The following is a 19,431-nucleotide window of genomic DNA, read 5'->3' as shown; positions in this document are numbered from 1 at the left end:
ACTGAACTTGAAATTCTAGCATGCTAATCACTCTTCCCTAGAGGATCCTTTACTATGAAATCATTAATTAATCCCATCTCATTACACAAAACCAAATCCAGAATAGCCTGCTCCCTAGTTGGTTCCACAACATATTGCTCCAAGAAACAATCTCTAATACACTCTATGAACTCTCCCTCGAGGCTAACCTTGCAAATTTGATTAGTCCAGCCTATATGCATATTAAAATCACTCGTGATTATTGCCGTGCCTTTCTTACATGCTCCCAGTATTTCCTGGTTTATACTGTGTTCTACTGCTGAACTACTGTTTGGGGACCTATAGATTACTCCCACCAGGGACTTCTTTCCCTTGCTATTTCTTATTTCTACCCAGACTGACTCTATGTCTTGCTCTATAGTGCCTTTATCATTCCTCACTATAGAACTGATCTCTTCCTTTACTAACGAAGCTACACCACCTCCTTTTCCTTCCTGCCTATCCTTCCAAAACACTGCGTACCCTTGGATATTCAACTCCCAAACCTGTTCTCCCTATAACCACGTCTCAGAAATCGCCACCAAATCATACCTACTTATCTCTATTTACACTGTTAACTCATTAGTTTTATTCCGAATGTTACACACATTCAGATACAAAGCCTTTAAGTTTGCCCTATTGTCAATTTTCCCTACTCTTGTATGATTCTTTGGTGCAATATGCGTTCACACACTCTTTCCCTTCCTTTCACTTTTTGGTAACAATCAGCCTCATCACTAACCTGCACTCTTACCCTCTCCTTAAACTTTGATTTTTTATATTTCCATGCAACTGAACCCTCCCCCCCACTATTTAGTTTAAAGCCCTATCTACAACCCTAGTTATGCAATTCGCCAGGACACTGGTCCCAGCATGATTCAAGTGGAGTCCGTCCAAATGGAATAGCTCCCTCTTTCCCCAGTGCCAATGTCCCACGAATTCAAGCCCATTGCTCCCACTCCAATCTTTGAGCCACGCATTTACCTCTTTAATCTTACTGACCCTGTGCCAATTAGCTCGTGGCTCAGGTAGTAATCCGGAGATTATTACCTTTTTGGTTCTGCTTTTTAATTTAGCCCCTAGCTGCTCGTATTCCCTCAGTAGAACTTCTTTCCTTATTCTACCCATATTGTTGGTACCTACGTGGACCACGACAACTGGATCTTTCCCCTCCCACTCCAAGTTCCTCTGCAGCCCAGATGAGATATCCTTAACCCTGGCACCAGGTAGGCAACACAGCCTTTGGGACTCTCAATCCTGGCTACAGAGAACAGTATCTATTCCCCTAACTATAACATCCCCGATTACAACTACATTTCTCTTTTCTCCCCCCTCTTGAATGGCTCCCTGTACCACGGTGCTGTGGTCAGTTTGCTCATCCTCCCTACAGTCCCCGCTCTCGTCCACACAGGGAGCAAGAATCTCGAACCTGTTGGTAAGGGCAAGGGCTGAGACTCCTGCAGTGCTACTTCCTGGGTCCCTCTACCTGCCTCACTCATAGTCACACCCTCCTGTCCCTGACCACTGGCCGAATTTAAGGTAGTTAATCTAATGGGTGTGATTGTCTCCTGAAACACAGCATCCAGGTAACTTTCCCCCTCCCTGATGTGTCGCAGTGTCCGAAGCTCAGACTTCAGCTCATCAACTCTGAGCCGGAGTTCTTCGAGCAACCAGCATTTGCTACAGATGTGGTCACTAAGAACCACAATGGGGTCTACCAGCTCCCACATCATGCAGCTACAACACTGCCTGGCCCTGCATCTGTATTTTATTTAATTAGTTTTTCAATTTGTTTTTAAATTTCCTATTGGCCTTCAGTTTATCAATCTGTGAAATATTTCTCCTATTTACCATTTAATCTGAAAGCAACTTAGAATAGAGATTTAAAATACACTTTTTAAAATCAACTAGAACTCGCTCTCTCTGCTGAGTTGAAGCTGAAGTGTTAGGCCTCCGATCCTGGGCCCCAGTAGTCATCTTTAGTCTGAAATCAACTTAGAATAGGTAGTTCAAACTAGCAGTTACTTACCAACCAATGAACTTACAGTTTTCCTGTGATGTCACTCTTTGTTTTTTTCAATTGGCGACTGCGACTGCAGAGGACACTTTTTCCAGACTGCTTCACGGCGATGGTGACTGCAGAGGACACTCTTCCCAGACTGCTTCACGCTGATGGTGACTGCAGAGGACATTCTTCCCAGACTGCTTCACGGCGACAGTGACTGCAGAGGACACTCTTCCCAGACTGCTTCACGCCGATGGCGACTGCAGAGGACACTCTTCCCAGACTGCTTCACGGCGACGGCGACTGCAGAGGACACTTCCCAGACTGCTTCACAGCGATGGCGACTGCAGAGGACACTCTTCCCAGACTGCTTCATGGCGACGGCGACTGCAGAGGACACTCTTCCCAGCCTTCACTTATTAAATTACTATTCTCTATTCTAGTGCTATCTATCCCTCCCAGTATTTTGTGCACCCTGGTATTCCTCTCTAATATTTTTCCTTGGTTCCTACACCCCTGCCAAGTTAGTTTCAAGCCCTCCTAACGGCACTAGGAAAACCCCCTGCAAGGAGCTCAGTCCCAGCTCTGCTCAGGTGCAACCTGTCTGGCTTGTACAGGTGCTATCTCCCCCAGAGCCACTCCCAGTGTTCCAGGAATCTAAAGCCCTCCCTCCTGTGCTATCTTTCTAGCCATGTATTCACCTGCCTTATCCTCCTATTTCTGTACTCACTGGCACGTGGCACTTGGAGTAATCCAGAGATTACTACATTTGAGGTCCTGCTTGATAATTTTCTAACTAGCTCCCTAAATTCTGATTGCAGTACCACATCTCCTTTCCGATCTAAATCATTGGTCCCAATGTGGACTAAGACCTCTTGCCCACCACTGAAGTTAAACTGACTAGTCTGTAATTGCTGGGTTTATCCTTACAATCTTCTTTGACATCCAGTTGGCTGATAATTATTAGGGTGTCCTTTTAGTCGGCCACTTTGAAAAAAATTCATTCATGGGATGTGGGCATCGCTGGCCAGGCCAGCATTTATTGCCCATCTTTAATTGCCCTTGAGAAGGTGGTGGTGAGCTGCCTTCTTGAGCCACTGCAGTCCATGTGGTGTAACTATATCCACACTGCTGTTAGGGAGGAAGTTCCAGGATTTTGACCAAGCAACAGTGAAGAAATGGCGATATATTTCCAAGTCAGGATGGTGAGTGGCTTGGAGGGGATCTTCCATGTGGTGGTGTTCCTATGCATCTGCTGCCCTTGTTCTTATAGATGGTAGTAGTCGTGGGTTTGGAAGGTGCTGTGTAAGGAGACTTGGTGAGTTCCTGCAGTGCGCATTGTAGATGGTACACACTGCTGCCACTGTTTGTCGGTGGTGGAGGGAGTGAATGTTTGTGTTTGGGATGCCAATCAAGTGAGCTGCTTTGACCTGGATCATGCTGAGCTTCTTGAGCATTGTTGGAGTTGCACTCATCCAGGCAAGTGGAGGGTATTCCATCATACTCCTGACTTGGGCCTTGAAGATGGTGGACAGGCTTTTGGGGAGGGGTCAGGAGGTGAGTTACCCACCACAGAATTCCTAGCCTCTAACTTGTAGCCACAGTGTTTATATGGCTAGGCCAGTTCAGTTCCTGGTCAATGGTAACCCCCATGATGTTGATAGTGGGGGATTCAGTGATGGTAATGCCATTGAACGTCAAGGGGTGATAGTTAGATTCTCTCTTGTTGGAGATGGTCATTGCCTGGCACTTGTGTAGTGCAAATGTTGCTTGCCACTTGTCAGCCCAAGCCTGGATATTGTCCAGGTCTTGCTGCATTTGGACATGGACAGCTTCAGTATCTGAGGAGTTGCAAATGGTGCTGAACATTTTGCAATCATCAGTGAACATCAGCACTTCTGACCATATGATGGAAGGAAGGTCATTGGTGAAGCAGCTGAAGATGGTTGGGCCAAGGATCTTCTGCAGTGATGTCCTGGAACTGAGGTGGTTGACCTCCAACAACCACAACCATCTTCCTTTGTGCTAGGCATAGATGAGCGAAAGGCAATGCCATCGTATATCCTGGGATATGGCTGCTCATGTCTTCCAGCTTCTCCAGTATGAGCTGCGACTGCAAGGACTCTGGAGGAGTAGTGCAGAGCTCCCGGCTTGCAGTCAGTGAATGCCTGTCCAGGTGTGGGCAGGACCATCGATCATATGAGGTAACGGTGGGTCAGGCTCGCTGAGTTTCTCGTGGATACATAATTAATGAGCCCAAAAGCAGAACATCGCATGTGTTCGTCGGCCCTGCTGCCCAGTGGGAATCAGGCCAACTATCCTGCCCGGACTTAGCCTCCACAATGAAAAATTCCGCCCATTGATTAGTATTATTCCTTTAACTCTTTTCAGTATTTCCCTGGCATTTTGGAGGAAAAATATTTGGTGAAATGGGACTACCGAATAGAGTGAGATTTGTTCTGTATTTGTTGTATCTCTTGGAGTCCTCATAATTTTCTTTAATCATCATGCATGTCCCACTGTAATTGTATCTGAAAATTTGAAAAACTGAATTTCTGAGTAATGATCATTTGTGCAAATTCCCAAATTTCCTTTGGTCTATATTCATTAAACTGAACAGCTGCCACCTAAACACCCCAGTGTCACATTGACTTTTTACCAAGCCAGATATAACAGCTAAATCTTATTTGGCACCGAGCTAAACTTCCTCTTTGTTTAACAATGCATAAAGCACTCAGAGCACTTTTGCTGCCTGATCTGTCTACCTGAAAATCTTTAGTTATAGGTGGCAAGGGCATTTGCCTCAAGCCAGTGGGTCCTTATTAAATGTGCAGATTGTGCTGCAATTACATCACTGGGCCTTGATCTGCTATTTTAACTTGAAGCTTAAGCGGGGAACAGTAACGGCTTCCATTCCAGGCCAAATCTGTAAGAAACAGCAGCCAGAAGAAGTCTAACAGAATAACCTAAAAACATTTATATTTGGTTGCTTTTGGTCAGGAGGAGCAGGCCTATACCACTGTGTCTTGGGCATTCGACCCTGATATCAGGCATTCCAAAAACCTCCCTGGACTGTGATTCCTCTGCCGAATCCCACTTGAATTGTGTCAGGGAGGGCATCTCTGGTTCCCTAGTGGCAGTCTCCTGCCGGCTGTTTTTGCCTGTCAGGCAGCCGATTCTGCCAATTTCTCAGCTGTTTTGGTCTCTTGCCGACATTACAAGCGTGCAGATTAGTCATTCCGCCCACGTTTGATTTTCTTCATCCAAATCTTTTTTTGCCTCTCAAAATGTATCACTTCACATTTCTCTGCATTAAATTTCATCTGACATCAGTCTGTCCTTCTGTAGACATCTACAGTACTCTTCATAATTAACAACACGCCCTATTTTGGGATCATCTGCAGATTTTGATATTGTGCCCTGTGTACCCAAACATTAATACTGACAGAACGAATGGCTGGAATTTTCCAGCCCTCTCCCCGCCGCCACCCCCCCCCTCCCTCAGCGGGGTCAGCGAGCCATTGAAATCCCCGTTCACATTGGCCGGACCTGAAGATCCCGTTGGCGTGAACGGCTGGAAAATTCCAACCAATGATCCCAACCCTAACTCCGGGGGAACATCACTCCAGTCTGAAAATATCCATAAATCACTGTGTTCTGTCCTTTAAACAGCTTCCTATCCAAGCTAGCACAGTACTTTGATGATGCATATCTTAAATTTATCAACAAACCTCCTATGCAGCACTTTATCAAACACATTTTGAAAATTCATATACGAAACATTAGTGGCATTTTTTATTAATACATTCTGATATTGCTACAAAGAACCTTTTGTATTCATCAAAACAAGAAAGAAATAAAAGAGCAAGTGAAGAGAAGGTGAAACGCAAAGAAGCACACAGAGAAACTAAAACTGGAAAAAAAAACAGAAGTAAAAATTGAACCTGAAGCCTTGGGGTATTAAATGTACATATATATATATATACATAATATATATGTATTCATACATGCTCAAGTGAAACATGAGAAGGGGCAATGGAAAGAGTTTTGTTGTATTTCTAGTTTTGCCTTGATATATCTGTGAGTAAAATCAGGCATTAAGGGGAGAATTTTCCCCATGTTGGGCGGGCCGAGCGGGAGCAGGCGTGGATCCGATCGCTGCCCGTGATCGGGTCCGCGCCGCCATTTTCCGGGGGCGGGCCAATTAAGACCTGCCCAGCGTATTTCTCGACTCCTGAGGATAGCGGGAGGCGGTGGGTGCGCTCAGACCGCCAGGTCCAATGGCGGCCTGTTTAAATGAAGGCTCACCAGAGGACCAAACATGCGTGGGAGGAGGTGGCCGAGAGTGTGAGCTCCCATGATGTGGTGTGACGCACATGGGTCCAATGCCAAAAAAGACTCAATGACCTCCTGCGCTCGGGAAGGTTGAGTACCATGTTGGCTGAGGTCACTTAATGCAGCCGTCACCCTTTCCCCCCAACCTGCACCCCCTCCCCCACCCCACACCCCCCAGCATCTCTGAGTGCAGTTACAGTATTGAATCCTTCACACCATGTATCCTTTGCTGGGTGGGCCAGTAGATATTGCCCATGCCCAGTTTACCCTGAGAGGGTTATGCTGAGCTGGGTTCTGCACCCGCAGCATGTGTGACACTGACACCCAGAGTATAGAATGGGGGGGAAACTCAAGGATCTGCACCTAGGCAGAGTGCTGGAACTGCAAAGCGTGTCAAAGTCAGTGTGCTAACAAGCTGGGAGGGGAGCTTCCAGGTGGAGGGGTACCCATCCATCTGCTGGTCTTTGTGTTCCACGTGCTTGTGCCTCCTTGCTTTGCAAAGTTACACCTTGTGCTGCCAAATGTGATGGAGGTAGCATGTGGGCAAGGGGGGGATCAGCCCTGGCTTCTTTGCGTGAGTGTGCGGCAGCTGTGGGGTAATGAAGAACTAGAGCCCTGCAATGTCCCACTCTGGTTGGGTTGGCAGGGATGCAGTGGGAATCCAGGTACAGGCTGGACTAATCAATGCTCTTCTCTCCTTTTCAGGAGAAGACTGCACACAATTCCACCAGGCGGAAGTGGACTGGTGGAGGCCAGGCCCAGTTGGTCATCTTGACTCCTTTTGAACTGCAGGCCATGGATCTGGAGAGGCACCATGCGCCCAGATCCACCAGTGGTGGTGAGGCTGGGGTGCCACGGGGAGGTACGTTTGCCGAGCACTGAGGTCACCATGTGTGTCCCAGCAGCCGTGGCACTGCTGAATGCTCAATATTTGAAGTTTGCAACATGGGTTGACCATTGATAATGGAAGGATGAGTGCATACTGATCCGGGGAACAGGCATGCACATTGACATTGTCTCCACTTTAACTAATCAAATGTCCTTGTTCTTCCTTTCAGCATCACCAGAGCAGGGCCAGGAGGAGGAGGCAGAGGGTCCACCTCTCACACCTGAGGGCCCAGAACATATTGCCTCACCAGCGTCACACCATCTCAGCCAGGCCGGCACCAGCCCAGATATTAGCACCTTGATGGGAATTAGATCTTCGGCTTGTGTCCCGGGGCACAGCGGTGAGGGCACCACACTCGGTTGAGGTGCAGGCGGAGACAAGAGAGTGCCCAGGGCGCCGGCAGTCGGGGGACTCCTGGGGACCAGGTACTTGCTCGGTCGGTGGCTGATGATGTGCCTCTAGAGTTGTCCATGAGGCAGCGAACGCTGGAAGTGCAGTAGGGTGTGCGGGATGATCTAGCGGAGATACATGAGGCTATGCGTGGCATGGTGCCCATACTTGAGGAGTCCACGCGGAGCATCATCGATGCAATGAGCCTCATGGCTGAGCGCCATGCTTCCTCCATGGAGAGAGTGGCGACTCTCGTGGAGAGGCTTCTCCAGGAGAACAATCAGGGCCTCCGGGGGTTGCGCTCGGACCTGCAAGCCCTCGCAGCGGCATTGGCCTCAGCTGGTCAGCGCCAGTGTGGGAGATGGTTTGGGCACCAAGTATCCTAGCTCGGTGCCCATCCATCTACGGTGAGCACGGAGGTCCGAAGTGATCTCACGTTTGCACAGCAGCTGCCTGTCGTCTCTGCAGGCTCCTCTCAGGGTGCTCCAGAAGAGGGCAGCAGCTCTTCCGCCCCTCTGCCAGTGACTGTGGGATCCAATAAGGCTGCGGCAACTGGGGAGATGCCAGCTGTGGAACTGGCTGCTCCCTCCCAGGCGGGGCCATCAAAGGCTCCACGGACCAGAGGACATCCGCCAAGGTCATCAAGGCCAACAGGACAGCACAGTGAGCAGGCTGTCTCAGATGCCAGTGCCAGTGAGGGGACAGCACCTAGATATAGCACCCATAAGCATAAATTTAAGGCACCTTAGGCACACCACGGGTTTCTCACTGGTGCTTTTATGTTGGCCCATAGTAGTTTCTGGAAGACTTGGTGTGATGTCCAACACCGTTTTTTTTTGTTTTATGAAGTTATATTTGTTCCCTCAATAAATTTTGACATGTTGCCATGCCTCAGGGTGATTCCTTCCTTCTGCAAGTAGACGGGAAGCCATGATGTTATGAGTGAGTTGTTTGACATTGAGCTTTATTGACAAGGGCCTTAGTTAATGTTAGTATCCAGGCTGATTTAGCACTCAGGTATCGAGTGTGGAGCCTGCAGCCCTGGCATGTGTTGAAGGTCCATCTGTGGGGGGCTAGCTAAAGGTTCTTTGGATTAAAGCCTCCTAGGTGTCCCTGCCTCCCTGGAGTATGTCCGGGTTAGCGTCTACCCCCTCGGCGTTCTCCTGTGCGTGCTCATCCTTGGACTCACTGCTGGACTCATCATGTGCATCCGGAACAACTGCATCCACATCTTCCTCGTCCACTCCATCGACCCTTTACAGCGCCAGATTCTGGAGAGTGCAGCATGCAACCACTATCAGAGACACACGATCTGGGGGGTATTGGAGTGCGGGGCTAAGCTGAGCAGTCCAGGCATCGGAAGCGCATCTTGAGAAGACCAATGGTTCTCTCCACCACAGCCCTTGTGGAGGCGTGGCTCCTATTGTACCGCTGTTCAGCCTCTGTTCTTGGATGGTGGAGAAATGTCATGAGCCACCTTCTGAGGGGATAGCCCTTGTCACCCAGCAGCCATCCATCCAGCCAGGTTGGAGCACTGAAGAGCCCCGGCACCTGGGAGTGTCTGAGTATTTAAGCGTCGTGGGAGCTGCCTGGGTACCTTGCACAGACTTGTAGAATCAGCGTCCTGTGATCACACACTATCTGCATGTTCATGGAGTGGAATCCCTTCCTGTTGACAAAGGCACCGGCCTCACCCACTGGCGCCTTGATGGCCACATGTGTGCAGTCGATTGCACCCTGGACACGGGGGAAGCCAGCAATCGCTGCGAAGCCTCTGGTTCGCTGTGTCTGGCTGGCATCGTCCCAGCGGTAGTGGATGAAAGTTAATGCACACCTGAACAGAGTGTCTGTTACCTGCTTGACACAAGTGTGGACAGCTGACTGAGAGACTCCACAAAGAGCACCCACCAACCCCTGGAAGGAGCCGGAGGCATGGAAGCTGAGGGCAGCTGCGACCTTTAGCGCCACTGGCATGAGGTGCCCACCCACACAGTTGGCGCAGATCTCAGGGCCTACCATCTGACAGATGGAGGTCATTGTATCCCTTGAGAGATGGATCCTCCTTCGGCACTGCGCCTCACACATATTGAGGCAGCTGCTTCTCCGCTGTATACCCTGGCAGCAGGATAGTGGCATCTTCTGCAGCCCCTTCCGCCTTGGACTTCCTGTTGGCTCTGTGCCCCTTGTGCCTGCGCCTCCCCTCCCAAAGGTGGCTCCCCTGGAGGCTGAATGTGGACCCCTGGCCTCCTCCCCCTTCTCACCCTCCCTTCCACCTCAGAGGAGGTGCCTCCAGTGGAGAGCACAACTCCCATTCCCAGGCTAAGGGTAGGCTTCCTGAAATGATCTTTACTGTAGAGTCCTGACCTGAAGGATGTTATTCCTGTCCAAGCAGCTGGTATGAGTTTTGAAGTATTTCTGCTCACACAGACAAGGAGCAGTAACTTTCACAATTACATATCCAACAGAGGCCATTCGTGACCCCACTCACCCCTCTTATCCTGCCCGTGGATGAGGTTTATATAAATGTTTCCTACCTGCCTGCCCGTTGCGCCCATGTGACGCCCTGAAGATCGCATGGGCCCCGAAAAATTTCAGACAATTGCTGCTTCAAGGGCCTTAAGTACCTGGTTAATTAATAATGGGCGCGCATCCGAGAACATTGCGCACGCGCCCTCCCACTTGAATATCGCGATGGTGCGCGGTGACATCAGGACACTCGCCCGACGTCACCGCGCATCATTTTACACGACGGCCCGCCCCTGCATGCCAATGAGAAAATTCTGGCCTAAGGCTTGGATTTTCATCCTCGAGGCGGGCAGTGGCAGTTGGGAAAATTCCCGGCTTGGCCTGCCTGCCTCGGTAGAAAGTGCCTACAGGGGCTGCTGATTGTCAAGGCGGGCTGTTTAAAAGGCCCACTTCAGTACTGTGGGGCTTTGTCCCATTTAGAATAAAAACAGAAAGACCCTCCAACCCTTATCCGTCACACCCCCTCAACCCCACACATTCCTCATGCCCCATCTATGCCACCTCATGCCCCCCCCACCCCTATGGCTCTTTATGCTCCGTCTGAGAAGCTGTGGTACTTCCTTGCTCACTGACCCCACTATACACTGCATAGAACCAATGGACCCTACAGTGACGATAGGATGTGTTAAAAAGAACTTTAAGAAACAGTCATCCATTCATAACTTTCCACTAGTTAGATAAAAACTCCTTTTTACTACAGGGGTAATCATCCAGTCCCTTTAAAATTTCAAAACTGAACTGCAAGCACTTGAAACCTCTTAACCTTGTCTAATAAACATTGTATAATTGGCAGCAGAAACCAAAAACCCAGAGATGTCAATCAAGCAATGTTTTCTCTGGGTCTCATGTGTTTCAACAGACTAATAGATTTCTGGGCTCTTAGCCATGTCTCACTATGTATTGAAAACAGAAAACGCTGGAAAAACTCACCAGGTTTGACAGCATCCGCTGATGCTGTCAGACCTGCTGAGTTTTTCCAGAATTTTCTGTTTTTATTTCAGATTCCCAGCATCGGCATTATTTTGCTTTTACCCCATTATGTATTCTTGGCTGGGAGCCCAGATATCCATTAGACTACTAAAACACCTGAGCCCCAGGGGAAACATTGCTTGATTGATAGCCCTAGCTCTCTAATCTCTACTGTCAGTTGCACAATGTTTATTTCAACAAGGTTAAAAGGTTTCAAGTGCTTGCAATTTCAGCTATTGAAACTTTGAATGGTCTGGATGATTGACACTTTTATTGCCCTGTAGTAAAGTGTTTTAAATATTGTGATGATCACAAAAATCATCAGTTAAGTTATGAATGAATGATTGATTTTCTTAAAGCTTTTTTACATATCCTATTGTCAACATAGGTTCATTGGTTCTATGCAGTGTATAGTGGGTCAATTGGCTTGGAAGTGCCACAGCTTGGCATAGAGGGCATGAGGTTTCATGGGATGGGTGAAGGGGCATACTTTGGCATGGGAGGCATGAGGAACCATAGGGGTTGTTTGGGGACATACCTTTGCATGGCGGCACGAGGGTGGAGGTTCAGGACATCTCTGAGAGTTGGTGAACCACAACTCATTGAAAACCTGGCCTGTCTCGATGAAAATTGCAAAGGACAAGGACATGCTTAACCCCCGCATTGGAGTTGGTCACCAGTGCAGAGTGCAAGCTTTTGACCCAAACCAGCCCACACCCTTAAAAGACACTCCCAAAAATTGGAAACCCCAGGACTGGGGTCAGGAATCCCAGAATCAGGTTCTGGTCGCCATTTTTAAAGGGCACTAAGCCATCCAGACTCAATGAAAATCCAGCCCAAAATATATGGAACTACAAGAAAAGAAAAGTTTTTATCAATAGGAGCAGAATGAACAGTGTTACTCTTTCTAAAAGTGAATTTCTTTTTGAAAAATGTATTTGTTGGTACAACATCACGGGGGGAATTTTCTCCCTGTCGGGTAGGCTGGGCGCGGAGCTGATCGCCTCCCGCAATCGGCTGCGCACCGCCATTTTACGTGGGCGGGCAAATTAAGGCCCGCCCAGCTTGACGTTCGTCGGAAGCACTCAGCGCTACCTCTGCGGGCGGTGGGGGAGGGGGGAGGAGGGAGAGGCGGGGCCAGAAATCTCCGAGGCATGAGGCTGCCTCAGGGAGATTAAGTTCAGTTATAAAGATTGAAAAAAAAAATTACTCAGACACATGTCCCCTCATGTGACAGTGTTACATGAGCTTGGACATGTTTATGAATTCACATGAAAAATTTTATTTAATTAATAAACTCTTGATGAAAAATGCGAAGGCTGCCTGGGCTCTTTGCCTGCCCGCCAATCTTAAGGTTGGATGGGCAGCCCTGACAATTACTTTAATTACTTTATTAATGGCCTTAACAGGTCTTTGACAGTTTGGCTGGCGCACAGCCGACTCCGTTGCGCGCCCGCCGAACGGAAGATCAGAATGACGCACGGTGACGTTGGGACGCACGCCCGGCATCACCGCGCGTCATTTTACATGTCGGCGTGCGGGGTCCGCCTCCCATACGCTGAACGGAAGATTCTGCCCCATAGTTCAAACTTCAGAGAGTATTACAGAAAATGATTTTCTAGAAGTTCACCATTGTGAATTTCTTCAGGATTTTTGTGATCGGCTGCTGTAACTTTGGTGTAAGATCAGTGGAAACTCCTGTTACGTGCGATATCTTGATTTCCATGCCTTCTTAGTATGTTGTGGTGTAATCCATGAGTATACCAGATTTAATATCATTAGTACAATTAGCAGTAAATAGAAACATAAGTTAACTAACAATCCATTCTATATTCTAAGTTCAATATTTCCCTTTTTGTCTCATTCCTACTTAATTATTTGTCCGGATTATTTTGGATGCTATCAATCCCCTTCAGCTCCATCAGTGGGTCATATAGTTGAATGTTGGCAATACATTTGATAGTAATCCTTGTCCATGAATAACATGAACAGTGGGTACACTGAATTCTGCTAATCACGTACTGGTCCCCAGCTAGAGTTTCACTATCTCATTTCACTGTCCATTTTTAAGATGTTGAGATAAATGAGCAGATGTGCATCCAAAACAGCACTGTATATTCAATATACATTCTGTTTTTTCTCCAGTGTTTAGTCTGGGATTATGATACTCGAGGAAAACATGATTTTATTGGAGAGTTTTACACAACATTTGAGCAAATGCGGAAAGCAATGGGAGAAAACAAGGTAAACAATATTGAATCATGAAGTTTTGCGAACAAGCTAAACAACGATAGATGGTTAATCAGAAAAAGAGTTAGATTTCATGACTGGGCTGCAATGTAATTGTATTTACCAATACTTTATGTAAAACTGGGCCTTGTAATTCTGTTGTGTTGAATGTTAGCATACAAATATTTAAGATCTGCACTTATGATTGTGCTCTCCCAGCCTTGACAGCTGATGCACTCCCCATGATTTTGTGCCCGATAAAATCGGATATTAAAATTCACTCCAAATGCTCCAAATGGAGGCAGAGAGACGTGTCACAATTCCCCCCTGCTTTCACAATGCCTCACCGGCCAAACACCTAAAATTCAGATGGGATCTTTAGTGCATGACTTTATTTTATTTTGCACCTTCTGTAGTGGTGGCTCCACTGCGGCAATGCCTGTATCTTGCCGATGGTGTGTAATGACCCCACAATCCAAGAAACAAAAAAAATAAAAGAGTTAGTTTCACGGTGAATCAGAGAGACTCAGCCCAGAAATTTCATGGAACCATGGATCCAAGTGAATCATCACTTTTACTAAATAGTTTTTATTATTTAGCTATTAAATATCATCAACCCATAAAAATTGCTCCTGTGCAAGGATAATGTTGGCTGATCAGCCATGACTCCTATCTCTGTTATCTCCCCCAGCCTACTATCCAACGAGATCTCTGCACTCCTCCAGTTCTGGTCTCTTGCACACCCCTGATCTTAATCGCTACACCATTGGAAGCCATGACTTCAGCTGATCTAATTTCTGAAAATCCCTCCCTAAACCTCTTTGCCTCTTTACTTCTCTCCCCTCCTTTGAAATACCCCTTAAAACTGCTTCTCACCTGCCTAATATCTCCTTATGGGGTTTAGTATTAAATATTTTTTGTTAACGGTCCTGTGAAATGCTTTGGGATAGTTTATTATGTTAAAGGCTCTATATAAATGCAAGCTGTTGTTGTTTTGACCTTTTCCTGATAGTCTTATGTCACATTGCCTCCAGTTTCAGTATAGGATTTGTGCCAAGCAATAGCATTCAAAGGTATTCAGTTTCCTTTGTTGCTTTGTGCAATAGGCAAAGCTCCACTGTTGAAATGGTGTAGTGGAGCTGAGCCCCAGCTGTGTTGTAGTGAACCTGCAGTTCTGTTTATATAAGAGTCACGAGGCTCCCATTCAATATTCAGCCAGAACAATGGCATGGTAGTTCTTGCTATTCAGGGATTGAACACTTTCGTTCTTTTTAATTATAGTCTTTCCTTCTAAATAATGGAATTTCTCAACTGAGTTTATGGCCATGCAATTTTCCTGGTATAAAATATCGACCACCGCAATATTTTCTTTCTGATTCCTAAACTCCTGTCTTTTTATTTATGCAGTATTGCGCTGTGGATTGACTCCACTGCCATGCAGGATCATGCCATGGCCCGTATTTTTCTGTAGCGGGGCACCTAACAGTGTCTGCCATTAGTTATACTTGCCCTTGCGTGTTTGGGTTTTTAAATATTTTGTGTGACAAGTTGCTGAAAGTATGAGCTGATTCCAGCACAGTGAGAGAAACTTGGCCTCTGGGACCTGAATGAACAGAGCAAGCAACTCTCCTTAACCAATCATAATAAATAGGTGCAGGGGTAGGCCATTCGACCCCTCGAGCCTGCTCCACTATTCAATAAATCATGGCTGATCTGTTTGTGTTTCGAATTCCACATTCCCATCTACCCCCAAAAACCTTTGATTCCTTTGCCTAATATGAATCTATCTATCTCCGCCTTAAAAATATTCAATGACCCCGCCTCCACCACCTTCTGAGGCAGAGAGTTCCAAAGTCGCAGAGCCCTCTGAGAGAAAAAATTTCTCCTCATCTCTGTCCTAAAAGGATGATCCCTAATTTTAAAACACTGCCTCCTAGTTCTGGACTCACCCACAAGCAAAAACATCGTTTCCACGTCCACCTTGTCAAGATTGTCCAGGATCTTATATACTTCAACCAAATCACCCCCCACTCTTCTAAACTCCAGTGGAAACAAGCCCAGTCCGTCCAACCATTCCTCATAAGACAATCCACTCATTCCAATCAATCGAGTAAACCTCTTCTGAACTGCCTCCAATGCATTTACATTTTTCCTTAAATAAGGAGACCAAAGCTGCATACAATATTCAAGATGCAGTCTCACCGATGCCCTATATAACTGAAGCATAACATCCTTACTTTTATGTTCAATTCATCTCATAATAAAGGATAGCATTCCATTAGCCTTCTTAATTACTTGCTGTACATGCATACTAACTTTTTGTGACTCATGTACTAGAACACCTAGATCCCTCCGCACCTTGGAATTCTGCAATCGTTCTCCATTTAAGTAATACTCTGCTTTTTTATTCTTCCTGTCAAAGTGAACAACTTCACATTTTCCCACATTATACTCCATTTGCCAGACCTTTACCCACTCACTCAGCCTATCTATATCCATCTGCAATCTCCTCATGCCCTCTTCAAAAATACTTTCCTACCTATCTTTGTATCATCTGCAAATTTACCTTCCATGCCATTGCTCCCCTCATCTAAGCCATTGATATAAATTGTAAAAAGTTGAGGCCCCAGCACAGATCCCTGTGGGAATCCACTCGTCACATCCTGTCAATCAGTAAAAGACCCATTTATGCATAGTCTCGTTTTCTGCCAGCCAGCCAATCTTCTATCCATGCTATTATTTTACCTCCTACACCATGAGCTTTTATTTTCTGCAATAACCTTTGATGTGGCACCTTATCAAATGCCTTCTGGAAATCTAAGTACAGTACATCCACCGGTTCCCCTTTATCCACGGCACATGTTACTCCTTCAAAAAACTCCAATAAATTGGCTAAACATGATTTCCCTTTCACAAAACCATGCTGACTCTTCCCAGTTACCTTGAGATTTTCTAAGTGCCCAGCTATAACTTACTTAATGATCAATTCTAATAACTTTCTCACGACAGGTGTCAAGCTAACTGGCCTATAGTTTCCTGTTTTCTGCCTCGCTCCCTCTTGAATAAAGCGGTTATATTTGCTACTTTCCTGTCTGATAGACCATTTCTAGAATCTAGCGAATTTTGTAAAATTAACACCAGCGCATCTACTACATCATTAGCCACCTCTTTTAAGACCCTAGGATGAAGCCCACCTGGACCCGGAGACGTGTCAGCCTGTAGATCCATCAGTTTGCTCAGAACCGCTTCCCTAGTAATTGCAATTTCACCAAATTCTTCTCTCCCTTCCACCTCCTGATTCATAGCTATTACTGGAATGTTTTTTATATCGTTTATAGAGAACACAGAAGCAAAATATTTGTTCATTTCATCTGCCATTTCCTTATAACCTACTATTAACTCTCCACTGTTACTCTCTAGAGGACCAACACTCACTTTACTTACTCTTTTCCTTTTTAAATACCTATAGAATCCCTTGCTATCTGTTTTTATATTTCTAGCCAGCTTCCGCTCAGACTTAATTTCTTTCTCCCAATTAATCTTTCAGTCATTCCCTGCCATTCTTTATATTCTGACCAATTATCTGTAATGCCACTCATCTTTGTACAGTTATATGCTTTTTCCTTAAGTTTGATGCTTTTTCCTTAAGTTTGATGCTTTCCTTAACTGCTTAAGTTAACCACGGATGGTGGGTCCTCCACTTAGAATTTTTCTTTATAGTAGGAATATACTTATTTTGAATATTCTGAAATATCCCCTTAAATTGCTGCCACTGCTTCTCTTATTGATCTATCCTCTAGCCTAGTATCCCAGTTCACTTCAGCTAGCTCAGCTTTCATGCCCACATAGTTGCCCTTATTTAAGTTTAAAATATTCGTCTTTGGCCCACTCTTCCTTTCAAACTAGATGTAAAATTCAATCATATTGTGGTCACTGCTACCTAGGGGTGCCTTCACTCTGAGGTCATTAATTAATCCTGTCACATTACACAATACTAATATAACCTGCTCTTGGTTTGGTTCCAGAACATGCTGCTCTAAGAAACTATCTCAAAAGCATTCTAAGAACTCCTCATCCAGACTACTACTGCCCAATCTGATTTTTTCAATTTATGCGTAGATTACAATCACCCATCATTATTGCCGTCCCTTTATCACAAGCATCCAATATTTCTTCTTGAATACACTGTCCTACCTTGTGGTCACTGTTAGTGGGCTTGTAGGCCGCTCCCACTAGTGACTATTTTGCCCTACTATTCCTCATCTGATTCTACATCCTGATCTCCTGAACAAAGGTCATCTCTAACTATTACACCAATGCCACCTTTGATTAACAGTGCTACCCTTTCACCTTTACCTAGCTTCCTATTCTTCTTGAATGTTATGTACTCTTCAATATTCAGGACCAAATCCTTGTTGTCCTGCAGCCACATCTCCATAATTGCTATCAAATTATATTTATTTACTTCAATGTGCACTATCAATTCACTTACTTTGTTATGAATGCTAACGTGTATTCAGATGCAGAGTCTTCAGTTTTGTCTTTTTGTTATTCTTGTAAACACCTAGCCTTGACTGTTGGTGTATTCTTCTTAGGTTTTTCTCTCTGTCCCTTCTTGCATTCTCTGACCCTCATTTCACATATTTCTATTTTGCTGTCCTGTCTTGACTCTACCCCTTGAATTGCTACCTCTACCCAAGCTTGATCCCTCACCCCTCTTGTTTAGTTTAAAGCCCTCTCTACTTAGTTATGCAATCCGCAAGAACACTTTTCCCCGCATGGTTCAGGTGTAAACCGTCTCAACGGTACATCCCCCACTTTCCCCAATACTGATACCAGTGCCCCACAAACCGGAACCCACTTCTTGCACATCAGTCTTTGAGCCATGCATTTGTCTCTCTAATCTTTTTTTGTCCTATGCCAATCAGATTGAAGGATTGTGAAATAAACAGTACAAGGACAGAGAGGAAGTGTTAATTAGAGTGAGTGAATTCAATGTCAAATCAGGTGCAGAAAGAGAAATAAAGAGAGGGAAAGGAAGATTGGATTAGAGAAAGAGAGACAGAGAAGAAAAGATAAAAAATAACTTACTAACAGTCATCACATCATTAAAAGGGTACTTAGACTGAAATAAACAAGATAACTTTCTGTGATGAGTTTAGTTTGTATCTAAGGCATAAACATAATATCTTCATGCCATTCAATTCATTTTAGTAGTAAAAATGATGGTAAGATGCCAAATTTATGAAGCTGATGATGGAGTGACGTGACTTGGACAATAACCTTTGGATTTTTGAGTTAAGCCACCCATCTGGCATTTGCTTGAAGCTGCTGTACCATTTGCTCATAAATAATAGCGAGAGTAGTTTCACCACTATTTTGACAGGAAAATCTGGGCCATAATTTGTGAAATCAGTATCCACTGTCACCCAGGCTCCTGTGGATAATGCAAGTAACAGATAATGCGCTGAATTTGTGAGAGTTGGTGTTGGCATTGAGCATTTAATTATTGCTCATCTGTTCTAGCAGTGATCAACAGCTGAATTTGTATTCCACCTGACACATCAGCTGCTCCATGTTATGATCTAAACTGTTAATGGTATTCCCCACTGTTGGTTGCTTTGTTCGACTTGATGACATGCACAGTGAATATTTAAATTTGTTTTTCTTCCCACTTCAAGTAACACATTGCCTGTTTTTTGTGTGCATGGCAACCATTTTGTCAGCATACGTTTCTAAACTCAAAGGTACATCACAAGACAATTCAAAATACATTTACTTAGAATTACAGAGGATGTATTATGAGTGTTTCATTGGTTTGTATTATCATGTAGTAACCTGGCTAGGATCTTCTCTCTTTTAACCAGATCCATTGGGATTGTGTTAATCCAAAATATAAGGCAAAAAAGAGGCATTATAAGAACTCCGGAACTGTCATACTGAAAGATTGTAAGGTAAGGTACACTGGGATAGTATAACCCTGGAGTAACCTTGATCTATGCAGGGAAAAGTCTAGAAATTGGCCTTTCCCAACGAAACATTGACTACAGTTCAAAAGTGACTTATAGGA

The 19,431-nt window shown here is 45.4% G+C and overlaps 1 protein-coding gene across 1 annotated transcript in view; it reads left to right on the top strand.

Moving 5' to 3' along the window:
* cpne7 (copine VII) overlaps positions 1–19,431 on the top strand; it is a 190,995-nt gene that overhangs the window by 114,019 nt on the left and 57,545 nt on the right. The window contains exons 7-8 of the mRNA XM_078544786.1: positions 13,278–13,376; positions 19,229–19,315. Coding sequence (XP_078400912.1) covers positions 13,278–13,376; positions 19,229–19,315 — 186 coding nt within the window. The remainder of the gene's footprint in view (positions 1–13,277; positions 13,377–19,228; positions 19,316–19,431) is intronic.

This window comes from Cetorhinus maximus, chromosome 6 (assembly GCF_964194155.1).
Source record: "Cetorhinus maximus chromosome 6, sCetMax3.hap1.1, whole genome shotgun sequence".
Classification (NCBI taxonomy): domain Eukaryota; kingdom Metazoa; phylum Chordata; class Chondrichthyes; order Lamniformes; family Cetorhinidae; genus Cetorhinus; species Cetorhinus maximus.
This window is presented reverse-complemented; position numbering and strand designations above follow the sequence as displayed.